Source organism: Microtus pennsylvanicus, chromosome 6 (genome assembly GCF_037038515.1).
Source record: "Microtus pennsylvanicus isolate mMicPen1 chromosome 6, mMicPen1.hap1, whole genome shotgun sequence".
NCBI lineage: Eukaryota > Metazoa > Chordata > Mammalia > Rodentia > Cricetidae > Microtus > Microtus pennsylvanicus.
The window spans coordinates 121,082,190-121,101,403 of record NC_134584.1 but is presented as its reverse complement, the minus strand read 5'-3'; the positions used below and the strand labels follow the sequence as shown (position 1 = coordinate 121,101,403).

General features: G+C 47.5%; 1 protein-coding gene across 8 annotated transcripts in view; it reads right to left on the bottom strand.

The window, feature by feature from the left end:
• The window catches only part of Banp (BTG3 associated nuclear protein), a 74,813-nt gene that overhangs the window by 16,294 nt on the left and 39,305 nt on the right, over positions 1-19,214 (bottom strand). For all 8 annotated transcript variants that reach the window (XM_075977500.1, XM_075977497.1, XM_075977493.1 and 5 more), the window contains 4 exons: positions 18,406-18,581; positions 12,148-12,387; positions 7,137-7,304; positions 1,193-1,323 (listed from right to left, as the gene is read on the bottom strand). In XM_075977500.1, the coding sequence (XP_075833615.1) occupies positions 1,193-1,323; positions 7,137-7,304; positions 12,148-12,387; positions 18,406-18,581 (715 nt within the window). The remainder of the gene's footprint in view (positions 1-1,192; positions 1,324-7,136; positions 7,305-12,147; positions 12,388-18,405; positions 18,582-19,214) is intronic.

Below are 19,214 nucleotides of genomic sequence, written 5' to 3'. Positions count from 1 at the left end.
AGGAAACAACAAGCACCTTCTGCCGACTTCATGCCTATCTGCTCTCAGCCCAAGAGAGGGCAGGGCTGGCCAGCTTGGTGCAATGTGTGCACAGCCTGAGCTCATCCCACAGTCTCTTAGGGAAATGTTCATCACATGATTTATGTGATCTGCTGAACTTTAAATGTTACTTAAAAACTAAGAATGTGGGGGGTCACTGGGGGAAAGCTGGTAAGGATGGCAGGTGGGAAGGGTCACTTGTGAGCACTGCACTGAAGTGGAAACACTTCGTGTAAACAGTAACACATGTTGCTCCAAGTCTAGGGTCTGACTTCTATCAAAATCCTATGTGGAGCTGGAGAGATAGTTGAAGTCAAGAGCACTTGCTCTTGCAAAAAACCTGAGTTTAGTTCCCAGCACCTGTGGGGTGGCTCACAATACCCCACAACCCCAGCTCCAGGGCATCTGAAGCCCTCTTCTGGCCTCCATTGACACTCACATGCACAAATCCCCCCCATCCCCCCCACATGCATATACATTAACTAAAACTAACTCTTTTTATTTTTTAAATCCTCTCTTAGCTCATCAAGGTCTTACAGCAAAGAACCTGCTGCAGGTATTGAGCTGCTTCTGCTTCACTGTGCACACAGCCCTGTGCCAAAGGGATCTATTCCCAGTGCTCTCCCAGACTTCCCCACTGACCAGATGGCAGTTCCTGTTGATATCTAGTCAGTTACACAGATCAACAAGCCCGTGAAACCCACCACTTACAGTCACTATGTTTCCTTTAAAATAGCCCCACAACCAATGGACAAAAATACCAGAGTGGCCCCAGAGCTGCCCATAGAGCTCCTTGCTCTCCAGCAGTTTCTGAGGTGCATACTTCCTGTTCTGCCGCTTCCTACTGTGTGCTCAGAGTACGCAGAAGACTCTGCCTAGCCTTTGTGCTGCCTATGGCTCAGAACACAGCACCCTGGCTGAGGCCTACCTGCCTCTTCACTGAGATGAACCACAGGAGCTAGTGAATGTCCTGCAGGGATTTCTGTCACTAGGTTGCTCCGCAGCAGCCAACAGCCACATGCAAGGTTGTCAAGCTGCTTCTCTAAATAAAGCGCTTTCACCTCAAACTATTGCCTGTTTCTCCCCATGCCAACAACACTCCCTCGGCCCCCTCCCCTCACCGCCCCAGACACCTGAGTGAGAAGGTACGTACTACTTGCACCTGTCCATCCTCTCCAATCTGGTGGATCTGCACTTGCTGTGCATTGGCCAGGGCGTAGTGTAGAGCCTGGGGCTGGGACTGCTGAAGCTCACTGGCAGGTGGAGGGGTACCCATCATGGTCTCTGTGGAACACAGGAGCAGGTGTTAGTTAGGACCCTTAGGTACCACATACAGAGTGACACACAGTCATCTTGGCTTCCGAATGTCTCCCTCCCTCAGTTCCTGAAGAGGGAATGGACCTTGTTCCTAGTCTTGGGTCAGCACATCTCTGCTCTGCAGAGATGTCAACAGCAAGTCAGGGGGAACTGAGGTTTGTAGCCGAGGCAAGCATTGCTAAGATTCAAGGTCTGTCCACAGATATGACCACAGGACTATGCTTCAATCAAATTGCATCTACAACACATTTTATTTCTTATGTTTAATTAAAGCAAAGCACATTTGGTTTGATATATGGTGTGCTATTTTAATTGTAATACAAACTATAATGACTTTTCTTCCAGTACTGGAGACTGAGTGTAAGACGTCCGCATGCTACACGTGTGTTCAGACACTGAGCACACCTCAGCTCCAACTGTAATGACACCACAAGCACAATTTCCTGAAACAGGATATTAGGGCTTAGTTTTTTTTTTTTTTCAATGTATATTATGCAGTTCCACGGCAGAGGTTTGTGGTAACTGGTCAGAACAAGCCTGCTGGGCAAACAGTGTAACGCCCTGAGCCTTAAGAAAGTGGACTGACATTACAAAGGATGTGAAGCAGACTCTAAAGAAAAGCTCAGCGTCCTTTCCACAGCAGCATCAGACTACCATGTGATTTTAAAAGCACCATGACACCAATTAAACCTGTGGATTCACACACATGTACAGGCAGAAGATGGAAGACACAGCTCAATGGTAGCATGAGGTCCAGGGGCTCATCCCTAGCACTACCAAACAAACAAACTAGCTAGCTGTCTTGGTTACTTTTCTATTGCTGAAGAGCCACCATAACTAAAGCAACGAGTAAGAGAAAATATTTAATTGGGGGCTTGCTTGCAGTTTCAGAAAATGAGTCTATGACCATCAGGGAGCAAGGCAAGCAGGCAAGCAAGACATTGGAGATAAGAGCTTACATCTGAGCCACAAAAACAAGGCAGAGAGAAAGAGACTGGGCCTGGCATGAGCTTTAAAAACCTCAAAGCCCACCCCAACTGACCCATCTCCTCCAACAAGGCCACGACTTTTAATCCTTCCCAAAACAGTAGACCAACTAGGACCCAAGCATTCAAATACAGGTGCCTATGGGGGCCATTCTCATTCAAACGACCATGCTATCCTTGGCACAAAACTCATACAGGGCCAGTGAGAAGGCTCAGTAGGCACCTGTCACCAAGACTGCTAATCTGAGTTTAATCCTCAAAATCCAAACAGAAGGAGCGAACCTATTCTGGCAAGATGTTCTCTGCCCTCCGCTCATGTGCAAGTCACATGTGCTCTCGCTACCACACCTTCCCGACACACACACACACACACACACACGGGGCATGCACGTGAAAATACACATACAAAGTAAACAAAATGAAATAAAAGATGAAAGCTTATCTACATAAATATTTTAAGGAAAAAAAAAGAAATTATTTTGCAGTATTGTATGGTGGTCCCTTGTCTCTCCACTAACAAGTCTAAGGTAACAAGGCAACCCAGCTGGAATCAATACCAATTCCAAATTAACAGGATTCTGGCTTAATTACATTTTACCATCACCAAAATAGCCTTGAAGACCAGAATAGCTTTGCTAAGCCAACAGCAGATGCAGACAGAACAATGACGAAGATTCCAGAAGTCCCTTTCCTAACCACCCACCCTGTTTAATCAGATCTAGGCCAAGAATGTGGCGTGTAAGTAAGAACAGACAGATGTCTCATCAGTTTACAAAGCAGGCACTGTCACAAGACCCCATGGATGCTGAGTGGTCAGAAGAGAAACCCAGGCTCTCTTCTGAAAGCAATGGCCAAACCAGTCATGGCCTGAAACTATATCTACTATATCAGAGGCAGCTCTGAGCTCGCCCCAAAGCCACGGGAAGAAGGTTACAATTAACTATGCCTCACACGCCCCCACCCCCATGAACAGCATCCTCCGAGCCACAGGTTCTTTTCTGCTCCAAACACAAAGAGCACAGAACAGGGCTGGCACTGCTCTCACTCTAACAATGTCCACTGGCAGGGGGACAGAGACCACAGGTCAAGCAGAGCCTTCTGGGAATGATGCCTCGGTCAGACCAGCACACATACTACAGGGCATGTCCATTCCCCAACAGTCACCCTGGGAGGGGGGCACTGACAGCTGCCAGGGCTTCTCAAACATGACATTCCTGGGGACCTGCCCAGATTTTGGGCACTTAATACACTCCACAGTGGCTGGCTGCCCACACAAGAAGCCAGCATTCATAGCATCTTAGAAAAATGCTAATATGTTCATAAACGGAACAGCAATAGGTAGTAAAGAAAATAGCTACCAGTGAAAAAGAAAAAAATTAAAAATTAGAAAAACGGAATATAAATATCATCATGCTAAGCCACTGTCGAGCAGTAGAAAGAAATACAAGTAACTAGAAGAGCTCAACCACTAACAAGTAAATAAGCCTGACAGTGACTAGAGCAGGAGCCACAGAAACAGGCACATGCATTGAGTCTCAATCAGGCTTGCCAGCAAAGAGGGTGCCGGTGGCTGCGGGTTAGAAATGTGGAGCTTCAGACCACTCCACTCTACCTGAATTAGCATATGATTCCAAAACAGCACACCTCCACCTGACAACCTGAGCACCTGTGGAGGGAATGCTCTAATGGCTGGGATATGTATGAATGGAGCCGACCTGCCTTTTCTATGCCAATCTCTTGGTGCCCACACCTCTGAAGGCAGTCCAACTCACCAATGCCACCACTCCTCATCTCCTTCATGTACACTATCAAACGCTGTACGGTTGGAGTGTCTCATCCTTTTGCTCAAGTTCCACTGTCATCACAAACATTGATTCCTGACAGCTCTCACACTGCCCTGTGGCCATGGGTCAGACCATCACTGCGGTGGCTGAGGCAATGCGGACAGTGCCCTGTTTAGCGGCACAGGTACCAGGGCTCAGCATGCATCTGAATGCAGCCGTGGGGCCTCCAGGCTCACTTTTCTGGACTGCACATGTTCCTGGCAGGCTCTCTGAGCACGTGTACTGCTACAGAACTGTCTCTTTCCACCCACCCTGTGCTCGTCACTAAGTTGGCAATACAGGCCATGACATCACACTATGTCAGATTCGGGGTGAGACCTGGCTCACTGGGAACCTGTCTAATAAGCTCTGCTTGATTGTAATTCCTTTCAAGTCCTAGCTAAACAGCCAGTTTCAACGGCATGAATACCTAGCAACTGCTCCTTCATGTTTCCTCTCTAACTCTGCTTGACAATTTTTTGAAACTCATTTCTTTCCTTGCTGCTACATCTCTGTTCCTCTTTGAAGCCCTTGAGCACAACTTTAACAACATTTTAGTGATGTGGGCTGTTAATTCCAGACTGGGCCTCCTTAGACACTAGGTTTTTTGTTGGTTGGTTGGTTGGTTGGTTGGTTGGTTGGTTGGTTGGTTAGCTGGATCTGGGTTTTGTTTGCTTTCTGTTTTGGCCATAGGTCACATTTTCCTGTTTCTTGGTACCGTATCCGAGATCTTGTAAATGTTCCCAGATTAGGTGTCTGGATTTTGTCTTCCTATTAAAGTGCTGATACCTGTGAGCCCAGTGAAATCTTCTCAGGTTGTCTTTAAGTTCTGGCTTTACATGGTTGGAGGGATGGCTCAGCGGCTAAGAGTGCTGGCTGCTCTTTCAGAGGAACTGGGTTCAGTTCCAGCACCCACATGGTGGCTCCCAACCATCCATAATTCCCAGTTCCAGGGGATCTGATGCCGTGGGGAAATGGTCTTGTATTGTTTTAAAAGAATACTGATTGGCCAGTAGCCAGGCAGAAAGTACAGGTTGGGTGACGAGAACAGGAGAATTCTGGGATGAGCAAAGAGTCAGCCTGCAGTCATCATCCAGACACAGGTGAAGCAGGATGAGAATGCCTTGATGATAAGAGGTACCAAGCCATGTGGCTAACACAGACAAGAATTATGGGTTAATGTAAGGTGTAAGAGTTAATAAGAAGCCTGGGCTAATAGGCCAACTAGTTTATAATTAATGTAAGCCTCTGTGTGTTTCTCTGGGACTGATCGGCTGCAGGACCAGGTGGGACAGAAACCTCTGGCAACAATCTGATGTGCTCTTCTGACCTCCTCCCTCTAGCACCAGACATGCATATGCTGCATAGACTTACATGCAGGCAAGAGACAATACACATACACACACACAAATAAACAAACAAACAAATCTTTTTTTTAAAAAAAGTTTTGTCTTTACTCTGGGGAGAGCCCAGCCACGGCCTTCTAGCGCTCTCAAAAGTTGGACCTGTATTCACGGCTTTTTGCTCTGGCTGGTGGGCATGTGGACACCTGTTCCACCCAATGGCAGCTTGGGTAAATTGGCTAAGGTGTCCAGCTGCTATACACGGCAGGCGTGGGAAACCAGCAAGAATCCAAGGACTCTGTGGGACTTGAACCTCACTTCTAGTCTCACCAGATTCACTACTTGGGCTCTCCCAGCACGAGTCTGCCTCCTCAACTCCTAATTCAGCTGTGCACTACCCAAAAGCCCCTTGCTGCTCCACATTCCAAACTGTGCCTTGGGAGGCATGCTGACTGAGGACAGGCATGCCAGCTTCCTGCTCTTGGGGCCACAGACCTAGGCTTTCTTGTCTGTACAGCAACTTTCTATAACAAGGTTCACCCCAGTGCCCAATTCTGCAACCCAATGAAAGCAGAATCTCCTAAACTTTAAACTATCACACGTATGCAGAGCTCATGGACAATAACACGGGAGCCACAGTAAGACAGACAGAACTGATAAGCCACTGCCAGAGCTGCTACCATGAAGGTGCCACTGTTCAAGTAAGAAAGGAGCAAACTACAACCAATGTGGGTTGAGAGCAATCAAGAGTTACTCATAAGATGCGTTTGACCTATTCAACAACTACTATGTGATACACACACATGCACATGCACACGCACACAGCCTCAGCCAGATATAACTTCACCAAACACATTCCACCCATGCCTAGAGGCTCCCTCAGGTTCCCAGGATAGAACTCAAAACTCCTCATTCTACATGGGAACAATGTGTGTGGCCCACACAGCTGCCACCTTAGGAACCTAGGCAACAGCTAGAGCCAAGTATCTGATAACCACCAAAATAAGGGAGGAAGAGCACTTTTTGGAAGATGGTCAGGGAGGGCTCCAGGTAAGCAGCTTTGTAGCCTCCAAAACAAAGTCCCTGGACAAAGCCTGTACTGAGAGGGAGCCCTGCCAGCCCCTGCCCACTGCTGCTCTGGGTCCTGAGCCAACCCCAAACAGGACTCAGCTTTCAGGAGCACTGCTAACGCCAAGAAAGCTGTGAAAAAGAGGCTAAAAGACTGTTTTAGGTGAGGACAGAGCCCAGTGCAAAGTACCAGAGCCAAGACTGCTAGAGGCCCTTGGGCACAGCCCTAGCACTAGAGAGGAGGCCCATGGGCAGAGCTTGGAGAATCTGTCTCGGGGATCTTGAGGACAAGCCTGAGTCTACAACCTCAGACTAAGACTCAAGAGCATAATGTGGCCCTCCACCCTCACCTACAGCCACTTGGAAAGCAACAGTAACTACTACTAAGGTTGCAAGACACTCAGGAGATGAGTAGCCAGACAGCACAAGGAAGGTCACACACAAATTCTTCCTGCGGGACCTACAGGGGAAAATAAGCAAGCCTCACACTGAGTGGGGCCAGAGCTGCCGAGCTCCTGCATGAGAACAAAGGCTTCAGGGCAGCCTTCTTCTGAGCATACCTGAGGCACTGTATGAGGATGAGGACGGCGTCCTCCGGGAGAAGCTCTTGACCGCCAGGCTCTGGCCTCGCTGTTTCCGCCGCCATGCTGTACGGCACTTGGAGTCAATGCTCTGCTTGATCCGATACCAGTCAGATTCCGTGATTCCAAATTTATAGAAGAGGTGACCTAAAAAAGAACATGTCCCAGATAAAAGCTATCAGATGCAGGCTTGACCTGGGCTCCCCTCTTGAGAGCTGAGTGCTGCAAACAGACCTAGCTGACCTGCTGGCCTACTCCTGGAAGGCTGATTTTCTTCCAGAATTCAAGCCAGAAAATCTAACTGCATCAGGAAAGAGTCACTCAGGTCACTGGGTCTGCAGGGCCAGACGCAAATACTTGTCACTCTTCTTATTATGTAACTACAAAATAACCCAACTTCACCCCAACACCAAGGGGACTCCGTTTCTCCAGGCTCCAGGCTCCGCGGCCTCCAACTTCTCTTCCCCTAAACTCACAAGACAGCACACACCACCCTAGGGGATCAAATGGAGACTTTCACACTGTGCACACACCACCCGACTGCCTAGGGGATCAAATGGAGACTTCGCACCGTGCACACACCACCCCACTGCCTAGGGGATCAAATGGAGACTTCGCACCGTGCACACACCACCCCACTGCCTAGGGGATCAAATGGAGACTTCGCACCGTGCACACACCACCCGACTGCCTAGGGGATCAAATGGAGACTTCGCACATTACTCCTGCTAGAGCTGTAGTCCCGCCCACCCACCTCTGCCCAGACCAGTCAACAGTACTCTGTCCTCCCTCCTCATCCAAACCTCCCCTCGGCACAGCATGCCTGCTTTCTAGAACACCCATCACTTCCCTGGACTGTAATACATGAACATGTTGTAACTCCTTCTCCCTTGTAAATGCAGGGAACTTGGTTTTGCTCCTGTGCTGTAACTCAGCAAACACTGGTTATCTGTGCAGTGAGCAGCCGTTATCTGGAGCTATTTGGCCAGTGCTACTTGTCAGATGCTTGCTCCTGTGTTCTTACCAGGCTGTCTCCCAGAACACAAGTTCCTTGAGCACAGCAACTATTTACTCCCTGGAGTACTACCCACAACCCACCAGTGGAGGATGGAGGGGAAGCCATGCACACCCACTGGGACCCAGACTGCTGATCTTTATGTGTACAAAGCACACCAGGAGCATCACTGAACAGCATGCAGATACTATCACTCAACAATCAGGAGATCACAGACACAGATGACATAAGAGATGATAGACTATCCTAAGTCTGGCTCCGTATCTCACTAGCCCATGTGACACCCCTCCCTTTTTTCTTTTTAGAACTTTTTTTTTTTGTATTGCTACTTCTTGGACTCTGCCAATTAAAAAGAGTATATGTATATGCATGCATGTGCACAAATGTTCCTGTGCATGTGCACTTGAGTAGAGATGCCCACAGAAAGGTCAGAGTCACTGGCTCTCCTAGAGCTGGAGCTACAGACAGTTGTGAATCACAATTGTGGGAGCTGGGAACCAAGCTCAGGTCTTCTGAAAGAGCAGTAAGAGCTCTTAACCACTGGACCATGTTTCCAGCCCATGGCCCTTTCTTATACCCAATGGCAGCAGTGGTGGTGAATGACACAAGACATCTCTTCAACAGTGACCTCTGTAGCTGGTTCATGCAACTTCACTGATTAACAGAAAAAATTTAAAACTATAATAATAATAAAAATTCTAAGTTGGAAAATTTCCTGTTTTGACTATTAAAGCCACTGAATTTGGATCATATCTGAGAGCTAAGTTACCACACAAACTCTAAAACTGCTCCTATGGATACAAAATACAAGAGAGAATGAAAATAAAGCCTTTAAATGCTATATTACGTATCAGGCATTAGGAAATGCCTTGACTCTTCTGTGAGCACATGATCAGGAAACAGCGACAGCCACATCTGTGATCTGGAAGGAGGCTGGACTGCGGAGAACACCACATGGGACCACTTTCCACCCTTCCTCACGAAAGGGAATCTAGGTGTGAGCTGGAGCGCTAGTCTCCTAAACAGACATAGAGTTAGTATTTGATAAATCACTGAGCAATTACACGTGCTGTGTGTAGCTTTAAGTATGGGTAAAGGACTGAGGCACACACTAGTTACCTGGCCCCAGTCACAGTCACCACAGAACCCACTATTGACCAATTACTTTATTTGATGCACATCTGACAGCTTCATGAACTAAGAATGTCATTGTCCTTGTGACCATTTAGAAGCAAAAACTAGGAACAGGAAAGTAAGACCAGCCTCATAGTAAAGCTTCTGGCTATCCGCCTATGCATTCACTTCCATCACAACTGAGGTGAAAACCTCAGCTGAAAACAAAGAAAGCCTGCTGCTCCGCCCTGCTCAGAAGGCTACCCTGAGGTCCGGCAGTAGAAACGTGGCTCAAAACTAGAAGCCCTTAGCTGAGTCCACACGCCTTTAATCCCAGCACTCAGGAGGCAGAGGCAGGTAGATTTCTCTGAGTTTGAGGTCAGCCTGGTCTACATAGCAAGTTCCAAGACAGGCTCCAAAACTACACAGAGAAACCCTGTCTCAAAACAAAACAAACAAACAAACAAAAAAAAAACAAAGAAACCAGAAGCCCTCAGAAGAACAGGAACAGAAGCTTCCAGTTGGTGCCGCGTGGCTCACCTGTCGCCCAAGGAGTGAAGCACTTACTTAGTTGACAGGAAGGCTAAGGTCAAGGGCACACCTGCACCAAGCTGTGGAAGGTGCCCCAGCGTGCTCACCCACTAGTAGCAGAGCCAGGAAGCTCACATCATTGCTAGTGGCCTTTCCACCCTCCAGAACTCCATTGCTGACTCTGAAAACCATAAAAGTAGCTTCCCAGCTATCACACAGTGAGCCGACACAAGAGCCTGCTAGGAGCTGTGGGAAAGGCAACAGACTAGAGGGAACAAACGGAGCTGCCCCTCAGTGGGTGGCATATTTCATTACCAGTCACAAAGGAAGGAGGACACTACCACCGCTAAAGTAATCTCAAGTCCAAGTAGAAACCTATGCAGGAAACCGCAAGCCAAGAACTCATTTTTTTCATAATAGATAACAGCAGCTCCCCCAGAAAACAACAGCCACCACCCCCATGGACAGGAGGGAGCACTGAGCTGGGGAGCACTCTGAACAGGCCCCTCCAAGTCTCCCAAGGTCTCCTGCCAGGCTTCCCTGACTCATCCTGACCCATACATACCTCCTGACAACTCCTCTTCCTCCTCTTAGTTTGCAGTCTTTGATGGCCATTCTAAACTGGGTCCACAGCACAGTGTCCAATCCCTTCTGAGAAGAGGTCTCCCACCTGTCTCTCACACAGCTACCAGCTCACACTGACCAAACTCTTCTCTGGCTCTCTGGTCAAACTAGTGCTCTCAGTATATCTCAAGACCCCTGCCCGAATGGCAGACCACCGCCACACCGATGCATGGCCTGTATCCAAAAGACACTCAAAGGCACGCTACTGCCTTTCTGCACACACTTTCACTGAGGACTCAAATCCTGGGGAGCTAACCAATCCTTTGCAAACTCAACAGGCTGTGAAGATGGTACTTAGAGATAAGACCACAGCTAACAGGACTAGATGAATAAAGCCAGCAGCAGGAATTACCATGAGACTCTGAAGTTTAAGGCAATACTAGACAAGTTGAGGCTTGGAGATCAAAGGTGAACAATCTTTTTTTTTTTTAACACTCAATGATTCCATGTGAACGCTAACACTACTGACAGAAGGGCTGGGGGAGGAGGCTGGGTAGATATGGCTCCATCAGTAGCCTCTAAAGGTGGGTCTATACCCAAGCGAGGAGTCTGTGTGGTGCATCCAGACCTTGACGAGGGCCCACGCAGATGGAAGAATACTAGCAATTCACCCAGTTTCTGTTCCTACAAAGCTAAGGCTAGTATGGGGCCCAAGGCCATGGGCCCATGGTTCTTATTCACAGCCTACATTCCTTCCCTCACACACGGCCTACAAATTTGGCTGCCAAATGAACACAAGTGCAAATCATGGTTTGGGGAAGGCAAGGCAGACTCTCAGGCAGATGTCTGTAGGCTTAGCGTCCTTTTCTCCCCAACTCACCACAAACCTTTGGAGCTAGGCCATGGCGTCTAGTCTAAAATATAGGGCCCACTGGCTCAACACTCTGAAGCCCCAATGCCAGTCTCTCTGTCTAAGGAAGGTTACCTTCTGTGGGATATTTCATAGAGCTATGGTTCCTCTGGCCCCAGTATTTCCCCATGTTGCTGACTCCTCAGTAAGGACAAAGAAGCTGCCCCCTCTGGGATGATGGAAAGGCCAAAGGTGTGGCCCCAGTGAAACTAAACACACAGCCAGCCCAGGAATCATCCTGCACTTGAGCAGAGGCCACCACTTGCCAGTTCATTCCAGGTAGCTCTGGAATGAACAGTCTAGGAGGCTGGGTATCAGACTGGTCACTGATGAGGAGCCTGAGCTTCTTACAAGTTTTCCAAGTATCACCAGGATGACACAGACAACCAGATTGAGCAAGTGGTGTTCCTCAAGGAAAACCCACCAAGATCGTGTAGGGTGATAAAACTGGTCCTAGAGTGCTGCTGGCTTCCAACACAGCCAGGTCAGCTCATAAGCAAGCATGGTGCCAAGGCCAAGCCGTCCCTGAACAGACTCCACTCATGCCACTGGGCAGCTCAGGAGCACTGTGCCAGTGGGCAGCAAGGAATCCCACCTCTGTTCTCTCTTCTTCAAGACCAGCCTAAGGATGACTGACACAGGGATCCGCAATTCCTTGGAGTATATTCCCAAGTACTGCTCTCAGCACATGGTGCGACACAGTATCTTGCCAAAGCAAAATCCTGGGTCCAGATCCCCATCTCTGTGATAATCACTAGCGTGGCATCACCCCCAGCACTGGAAACATGGTCTAAATTCAGCTCCCTGACCACCTCAGCAGCCCCACAAGCCTGGCTGTTATTAGCTGTATAACTTACACCGGATGCCATAGATCGTGAGGGGGTCCAACTGCTTCTTCCCATGCTTGCCCTGGCCCGACAGGTTGGACACAGCCTGCACCTCCCGGTGGAACAGGTAGTCCAGCAGCGTCAGCGCCATCTTCTCAGCCGTGCGACAGTTGGTGCTGATGTGCAGCATGTCGGAGGGGATGATGGCACAGCGCACCCGCATCTCAGGGTTGTTCTCATCGCCCAGCCAGGTGCCATTGGGATAGTCCTCTGAAAGAAGAGAAAGGTGTCAGTTAGCAAAGCTCAGAAGCAGGTTCAGACAGCACAGCACACAGTTCAAATATAAGCTCCCTGGGACTGCTAAGCCAAGCTCCCAACCTTCATCTGGTTGCCAGGAACACCAGAGCTGAGATGTAGCCAGTGCTGTTAGCCAGTAGCAGGCCAAGCCATCCTGAGTATAGACGATGATGATGAGAATACATCAAACAAGATATGGGCTCAAATAACGGGACCCTCTTGGGATAACAGAACTAAAACTGAAATCTTAAATGGGGACAAGGATGCTGCTGATACAGATTCCAAGCACTGCCAGTCTCCAGGATCTATAAGCCCAAGTCATCTTTGACCATGCTCCAGTCAGTGTCGTGTGTACCTCTCCCAGCCAGTTTCTGCCAGATCCCTTTATCACAATACTGTCTTAAAAACATCACGGAGACAGCAGGGCAGGGTAGCACAAGCCTTTAATCCCAGCACTCAGGAGGCAGAGGCAGGCGAATCTCTGTGAGTCCAAGGCCAGCCTGGTCTACAAAGCTAGTTCCAGGACAGCAAGGGCTGTTACCCAGAGAAACCCTGTCTCAAAAAACCTAAAAGGGAAGAGAGGGAGGGAGGAAGGGAGGTCACAGTGAGACATGCTAGCAGGATGGAGAACGGGCATGAACTTTCAGCTATAGCTAAGGATAGAAATAACTGAACTTTAGAATTTAGAACAAGATGAATAAATAATCTCTTTCTCACTGGTATCAATGGTACATAAGTGGAAAGATGGTTCTCAGAGACAGATCCTGTTCTGGAAGTCACTCAGTCACTGCTATATCCAGTATGCATATAAAAAAAATCCAGTGGTATAGTGGCACATGCCTGTAATCCCAGAACTTGCAGGGTTGAGAAAGGGAGGTTGTAAGATCCAGACCAGCATAAGCTACATAAGAAGACCCCATCTCAACAATCAACAAAAGTGGAAATGATCTGAAGACACATCACGAAACTAACAACATACTGTGTGTACAATCCGCTCTTAAGCAGGAAGTTTAAGTGAGCTAAGCAAGAAACACCAGTGGCAGCAAGCACGGCAGGCAAGCATAAGAGTGCTATGTGGGGTGAGGAAAATCATCTCGGGCCAAGAGAGGCCTACGCCTGCTGTCATTCAGTGATACAGGGGGCTCTGCTGGAGGCCAATGACATAAGTCATTCTCCAGTAGAAGGGTAATTAAAAAAAAAAAACTAGAGAAGGTGTGATCCATAGAGGCTTCAGAGCTGTCAAATAATCCAAACCTCAGGTCAGTTGACTACCTGGAGTCAGCCTCAGCCTCCTACAGGTAAGTTCTCAGACAACAGCCTTGTAGTCATGAACTAGTGTTAAGTATATTTTCCATCCATATGAAAAATTAGTTCCCATCTTGTATTTGTAAAGCCAACCCAATCAGTCTGCCAAATTAAGGCATATGCTTCATGAGACATTAGTGGTTCCAAAAATGAAGATAACCAGAATGAAGTCCCATGGAACTTACCGGACAAGAAACAAGAGTCAGCATCCACCGTCTTCCAGGCCATACTGCCACACAAAGCCCAGAATGTTTTCAGACCCAGCCAAGAACTGATTGTATTTATTTAACCCAGTTCTTCCAGCAAGTGGGCAAGAAGAGCCTCTTTGTAGTCCAGAAAACACCTTCTTGTATATTTATAAGCATCTGCCCCCCCCACAAAGAAGTCCAGAAGCACCCATGGAATATGGGCGACCTCTCCGTCCACACACCCATTTCCGATACCTGCAGCTAGACTCTGAGATGCTCTGACATAATCCCCATCCCCATGTGGGTGGCTAAGTATCTAACAAAGTTCCACATGGGAAAGGGAAGCAGAAAGAACCAAGGGAAGACCAGCCACACGCTAGAGGATAACTATAACAGCCAGAAGCTATTTCTATGGCAGAGAAGTGAAAAATTTTTGAAATTCATTCCATAAACTACAAATTTCAACTTAAAAATGGCCTACTCCACCATTTTCTTTTCAAAAAGGTTTTTCATTTTTCTTTCTTTAGTAGGCTATTTTAGGTCAACAATTTTATTGTACAGTTGTGGTTTCTAAACAGTAATGCACAAATATTTCTTAGCATATGAAAACCAACCACAGTCAAGAAGGACTCTGCTACTTTATACCACGTGGCCATTCTACAAGCAAGATCCACACATCTGCCATCAGCTCGTTTCTCTGACTGGGCATCTCAGAAGTGGGTCACAATAAAGAAGAACAAAGCAAAAACTAAGCTGCAGGCCACTTGCAGCCTGCCCAGGCTGCCATTAGCTTCACAGCACAGGAACCTACAGGGCATTTGTCACAAGAGGTTGTCACTAAGTCCTGACTGATCAGCAGAATGTGGCATGGAACCATACTCACAGAAACCATGAGCTCCAGAGGGACTATTCTGAACCAGTGATAACTGAAACACAATACTTCCTTATTGTAATTAAGTGTTCAGCATTTTACATGGAAGATTAGCCCATCCTCTAGGAATTACCAAATGCCCACACTGTGGGAATGGAAACCCAACTAAATCCCTTAATTAACAGATTCCGTTTTGATTCATTTAGCTAATTTGTATCTGTCGCACAGCCAACTTAGCCTCTGAGTGACTAAGCCCCCTTATATTCACAAGTGTTTAAGAATGGGGTACAGGAGAACCTGACTATCCACAGAAGATATGGGCAAAAACTAGGTTTAACAATTACTGTTCCAAGTCGGGCGGTGGTGGGGCATGCCTTTAATCCCAGCACTTGGGAGGCAGAAGCAGGCGGATCTCTATGAGTTCGAGGCAAGCCTGGTCTACAAGAGATAGATCCAGGACAGGCTCCAAAGCTACAGAGAAACCCTGTGGGGGCGGGGAAACGGGACACAATTACTGCTTCTGCTCCAACAATTAGGAAATACCTTCTATCTCACCCAAACTAAGTTTATATCACTAACAAATTACCTAAGTAAAAACTAAAATACAATGAAACGGCACAGGCCTGCCATCCCAGCTACTTCAAAGGCTAAGGCAGAAGGACTGAAATTTCAAGGCCTATCATTCCTTGGTTGCAGAGCAAATTCAAGGCCAGCTTGGACAACCTCACGAGTACTGTCTTAAAGTAAAAATGAAAAGAGGACTGGGTATATAGCTCAGTGGTAGAGTACTTGCCAGACATACATAGGTCCTAGGTCCAATTCCCATTACCCTAAAAACAAAACAAACCAGGATATGATACCCTTGTAATATAACCAACTGACTTCAAATTTTATATAAAACATTTGGAATTAAGCAATAACTGCTTCAAAGTCTGGTTCTTAAAACCTCAGGCACACAGATTCTCACATAATAAGATAAGAAGCATCTGTCAGCTTACAATTCTTGGCTCTTAACAGGGAACAAAAAGACTAAATCCTACAAGCTTATCATCCACAGCACCCCATATCAATAATGCGTCTATGACATGAGCCAGATGGACTAACACTCCCTGCTGAGCAAGGAGACAAGACCATGACTCTGAGTCCCACAGGTTAGAGGCCAGTACTGTCAGCACTGGGGGGCAAGAAGTCTGAAGAGAGACACTGTCCTGCTCGGCAGTCCTCCTAGCACTTGCGTGTGCAACAATCACTTAACAACGACGCCATCTGTCTCCAGAGACTCTTAAGAAAAAACACTGTGCATGGTTCAGCAGGACCATTCACACTGCTAGTGAAACCATGTGACCTACCTTTCCCAAGGAACAATACAGCCAAACAGTTCTGAACTATGACTCCTTCAAAAGTAAAACCATGAGTTGGGGACTGCCGAGTCCTGGTGCTGTCCCCAGTGTCATTGCTGTGGACACAGGCAGCTTTTAGTGTGGCTGCGACACTGCTCAAAGTCTCTACTAACAACACATCTTACTCAGAGTTGCAGCCTCTACTCAGAAAACCTGAACTCAGACACAAGCCTCTGTTCCTCCTTAGGACACTAAGAACAAAGCAAGTGCCAAGTGTGATTTTTTTCGAGTTTTCCCAAATCTATGCCACACTGATCACATCACAAAGTCAGATTCAAAAGGGATAATTCTATTCCTATGATAATCCAGACTCCCCGGATTATCAAGATTATATTCCTTAGCTGCCTACCAGACAAACACCAGAGCCTGCACGGCTCCCACAGGAAAAGAGGGACATCAGTCAAGTTCCTTGGCTACTACAGGCATGGTCCTTATGCGACTTCACTGAAGAAGGAATGATTGGCACCTTTCTTCTCAGTTAGTGTTAGAACTGCCAGCTACCCAGGCCTAGAGTCCATATGGACGTCAAAACTTACACACAAGTGTTCACACCTCAAAACGTACAACCGTCAAAAGCAGAAATGACCCAAACGTCTGTCGACCGACAATGTCACACAAGGGCAAGCCTGGAGCCTGGACCATATAGTACCTGTCATACAAAGGGAGGGCCAGAGTATACAGCATGAAGTCCTTGTCAAATGTGGGGAGAGCCAGGGCATGGGGGATACAGTCCCTGCCCTAAGGGAGAAGCACTGATAATACAGCCCCTATGTGTATTATCTGTCGAAAGGCCAGAGCACAGGGAATGCAGCCCCTCTTCCTACAGGGGAAGGACAGGAACAGTTATGGCCTTGCAACCTGAATGGTATGAGCCAGTCACATTCAGGGCTCACAGAAACTCCCATCCACACAAAAGGAATACAGCTAAAAGAGATGGGTAGAAAGACAAAGAGGACTACTAGCTGGTTTGAGGTGTCTCTGAGGGGGTGATAAAAAAAAATTCTAGATTCAAAAGGAGGTGACATTGTATAAACACACAGATACACTAAACCAGCCTCTGTCACTGCTTCATTCAGTCCATAGCCACTGGGCCTGGGTAGCTAGTTATCATGGTGGAAACAAATGGCAGAAGAGGTTGCTCCTCCATTGAATCTGGGACACAAAAAGAAAGGCAACATGGGGCTGAGACCCCAACCTCCCCTTTGGGACATACCCCTGATGGCCCAATTCCTCCCCTGGGTTCACCCCATGAAAGTTCTACTTCTGAGCAAGAGTCATGGCGTCAATCAAGCTCTCAGTACACAGCACTTGAGAACAGTCACAACCTAAACTTCAGCAACCGCTAAAATATGTGCTGTAAAACGATCATCACAGAAAATGCTGCCCTTACTCCCCTACCCAAACACTGCAATTTTAAATACATTATTTCTAGTATTTCAGATACAGTAACAAAGAATAAATCATTGTTAGGTAGGAAAAAATATGCTTATAGGAAAACCCAATAATTTGGATATTGAAGCAAAGCCTCACAAAGTCTCATGGGTAAACAAAGTATAAGCTTAGAATTCCCACACAGAGCTAAGTCTATCGGAGTTCTTTCCTTTTTCTCCACATTACGGTCACTCAGAAGCCAGGTGCACACAAGAGCTACAAGCGCCACAAAGCCTTTGAAATACACACAGGCTGAGTACAGCCCAGGAATAGGCAAGGGGTACGTCGGACTCATCAGGGAGGAAGACCATGCCCCATCATGGGGACCCCAAAAAATCATGAGGAGGAGTCTGGGGAAGACAGACCCCAGCACTGGCTCCTCTTGACTCTTTACAGATCCCCAGTGCAAGAGGTAGCCAGTCCTGTGCTCCCTAAGCCTGGCAACAGCCATTCTCCAGAAACCTGCAGAGAAATGTCAAGGAAGTGAGTGGCTACTGGTGCATAGTCATGAAAGATATTCCTCTCAGGAAGCAGAAGTGCCACTAAAATCACTCTGGAAACCCAACTGACATGGAAGAAATGAATTTCTGTACAAGCAGGGGAAAGCAAGCACAAAGTCAACAGAACATGAGACAGGCACGGGTGCTGGAAGACACAGTGGGATTCCCAGTTGCTTTACCTTTCTCCACCACTTCTGTATCACTCCTCCTAATAATAAACTACATGTCCTTCCAAACTAACAGCACAAAGACACAATATGGCTGTGCTGGCAGGCAGAGCAGCCCTGGTAACATACCTTCAGAGTTCAGGGTGATGAGTGTGACATTGCTTCCAATGTTCTGGTTTCCCGGCTGGCCGCAGTTAGACACGGAGTCACTGGCCTCTGACCCACTCTCCCCATCTTCATTGTGACTGTCATCCTGACCTGGCACTTTCACCACGATGGTATTCTGCCGACGCCCAGGAACAGCGCTGGTGGGAGATAAACACAGCAGCCCACGCTGTGAGAGGGGCATGAGTGGCACACTGAGACTAGCCCTGACTCACTGTGCTGTGTGGACCAATGTACAAGGTGGATCCCCCAACATGCGGTATGTCCCCACACGCACCCTCCATGGAGATGAGCAGCAACATCACACAGAAACAGTCTAAGGCCGAGAAGACACATAATATAAAGCAACTGCTTAAAAATATGAATAGCACAAAATAAATAAAATCATAACTCACTAAGACTCAGCCTAGAATCCTGCTTTCAGATCTCAGAGGTCATCCTAAGAAGGCTGATTTGCACAATGGTCATCGTGTGTCAGAGAGCCCTCATCCATCATCCATGCTGTCAGACACCCAAGGTGACTCAGCCTCCAAAACACCTCCACACTCCCCATGACTCCCACAAACAAATCCTAGGAGCAGCTTCCAAGGCCATCAAGAATGCCAGTAGTCCCCTGGGAGCCATTCTTGTACCGGGCCCTGAAATACAGCAGCAGCCAACAGCTAGCAGCAGAAAGTGCTCAAAAAGATCCAAGGTTGATTTGTCTTCTGCATGACCCTGTCAACATTTTGGACTATGACCTATTACACACTACAGAGGAAACAAAGCTCTAT